Source organism: Mus caroli, unplaced genomic scaffold, assembly GCF_978045245.1.
Source record: "Mus caroli unplaced genomic scaffold, Mus_caroli_1 scaffold_8, whole genome shotgun sequence".
Taxonomy (NCBI): Eukaryota; Metazoa; Chordata; class Mammalia; order Rodentia; family Muridae; genus Mus; species Mus caroli.
The window spans coordinates 37,248,027-37,250,661 of record NW_028227263.1 but is presented as its reverse complement, the minus strand read 5'-3'; the positions used below and the strand labels follow the sequence as shown (position 1 = coordinate 37,250,661).

The window sequence follows — 2,635 nt, the reverse complement described above, 5'->3', positions numbered from 1 at the left end:
AATGACATGATAAGCCAGGGTGGGGGATGCCCATGGGAGGTATGGGAAGGAACTGTGTTAGGGAAATTGGGGACAGCAATTGCGATGCAAAGTAAATTAATTTGGAAAAATAAATAAAAATCACCAAACATATGAAAATTAGGAACTAGATGTTTATTGGAACATTTGTCTTAATGGCAATGCTATAGCAGTCATCAGTACACCAATAATACAAAGTAGATCAATAAACCATGAGATGTGTTTCAGAACCATATACCTCTTAAAAACAATTGTGTAAAGTATTTTTTAAAGTATGTGATATGTTTTCAAACATGGAGATATCAAGATGGAAAACATACTCTTACCAAGAAATGTACTCTGTCTTCACAGTCTCCAAAATTCATAACGTTCAAAACCACGATAGAAAAACACCAAGTTCCTCAACAAATCAACCTGTGTGTAAAGTCACTTTTCTTTGCCATAATTTTACCACAGCTCTTTTCATCTCCTTGTTTCTCAGGCTGTAGATAAGTGGATTCAGCAGAGGGGTGAGAAGTGTGTATGCCAGTGACATCAGTTTCTTGGTGTCTGGTGAGTACCTGGATTTGGGCTGTAGATAAGTTATACTGGCTGTGCCATAGAAGAGGGTGACAGAGGTGAGATGAGAGGCACATGTAGAAAAGGCCTTCTGCCTCCCTGTAGTGGATGGCATCTTCAGGATGGCAAAGAGGATTCGAGTATAAGACAAGAGTATCAACAGGAAGGGAACCATGACAATCAAAATGGTACCTGTGAAGGCATAGACTTCAAACAGGAAGGTGTCTGCACAGGCAAGCTCCAGCACAGGAGGAGTCTCACAGAAGAGATGGTTAATTTCCTTGTGGTCACAGTAGGGAAAGCTAAACACCCATGTGGTCTGCAGAGTAGTCATCATGGTACCTGAGACCCATGAGAACATAACTAATTTCACAAAGACACTTTTGTTCATAATCACGGGGTAAGATAGAGGATGGCAGATTGCAGCAAATCGATCATAAGCCATTGCCCCCAGGAGAAAACACTCAGTCCCACCAAAGAGAAGAATGAAGTACATCTGCACAAAACAGCCCCCAAAGGAAATGGTCGCTTTCTCACTAGTCAGGACCACCAGTATTTCAGGTGTGATGACTGTGCTGAAACAGAGGTCCACTAAAGATAAATTTTGCAGAAACAGGTACATGGGAATGTGCAAACTCTGGTCCAGGAAGATGATGGTGATAATGATGGCATTTCCCAACACGGTCACCAGATAAATAACTAGGAAAGCTCCAAACATCTGACCTTGAAGTTCAGGATAGTTAGAAAATCCCAAGAGGATGAATTCAAATACAGAGCTGTGATTTTGCCTCCTCATTACAATAGAGAAGCCCTTTGTTGGTCTTAGGGACACAGTACAGATGAGATGAAGTCACAGAGCAGGAGCTGAGCTCAAATTCAGAGTTCTTGGCAGAAATTGTAAAGGCATGCTCATTTTGACAGAGGTTCAGACTAGCAGTTTTGAAGAATGGACAATAAATTGTAACAATGAATCTTTAAAACACAAATGGAGAAGTTAAAATGTTGGCTCAGAAATCCTTTAACAAATATAAAATATGGCTGGTAAAATGATTCAGCTAGTAAAAGCACTTGCCTCACAGCCTAACTTCAGTTCCATTCCTTGAACAGACAATTTAAAAAAGAGTTTGATATAAATGATATAGTACATCTGTCATCCCAGTGCTCCTATGCCAAGATGAGAGTAAGCGGCAAAGCCAAGGGAAATACCCATAAGCTCAAGGTTAGTCTGGAGAGTGTGGGGCAACAGAATCAAAGTAGATCATCCTTAATACAGTGGACTGAAGAAAGCATTCCTAAAAGTCACCTGAACCCCACAAGCTCTCCATGGCAAATGTATACACACACACACACACACACACACACACACACACACACATTCTCTCACACACACACACACACACACACACACTCACACACACACACATACACACTATGTAATAATAATAATAATAATAATAATAATAATAATAATTTTAAACCTAAAACATTGACTAGTAGAGGAATAGTCATTGGAAACATTTTCTATGTAGCAAAAAAATCAACCAAACCCATTCATAGGACGTATACAAGCATTGTGTTATTGAGAATCCACCTTCCATTACTCTGATGCATGCACTTCTGTGTTATTTTTAATTGTATACTTGTATATGAATTTTAAAGAAAGGCTTTCAAGTTAGGCAAATAATAGAAAATATAAACAAATTAAAACTACGATAAATTAGATGAAAATATATTGATAATTTTTTTATAAATACCAAAGTAAAAAGCACACTTGTTTTACTTTGTTAAGAATGAAAACTAAACCATATATACCTGAATAAATATACCATATCCCCAAAAATTTGATTTTTAGATAAAGTAACCAGAAAGGAACTTAATCAAATGGCTTCCAGAATTTTTTTTTTGTTTGTTTGTTTCTGGTACAGGTGTACCAAATTTGCTAAAATTTGCCACACTGAGAAATGTTAAAAACCAATTTTCTATCATTGATTCTTGAGATCAGAAAATGACTTTAGAAAATACCATGTAGGACCATTCTGAATCTATGACTCACTTGCTC

General features: G+C 37.5%; 1 protein-coding gene across 1 annotated transcript; it reads right to left on the bottom strand.

Moving 5' to 3' along the window:
* Positions 1-427: 427 nt before the first annotated feature.
* Positions 428-1,372, bottom strand: LOC110299210 (olfactory receptor 10A3-like). The gene has a single exon (XM_021168854.2). It carries the CDS (start codon positions 1,370-1,372, stop codon positions 428-430), a length of 945 nt encoding a protein of 314 aa, XP_021024513.2.
* Positions 1,373-2,635: the final 1,263 nt, after the last annotated feature.

Bases quoted from the DNA above. Each gene is read 5' to 3' on its own strand.
- LOC110299210 (XM_021168854.2), bottom strand. From the start codon at position 1,372: ATGAGGAGGCAAAATCACAGCTCTGTATTTGAATTCATCCTCTTGGGA.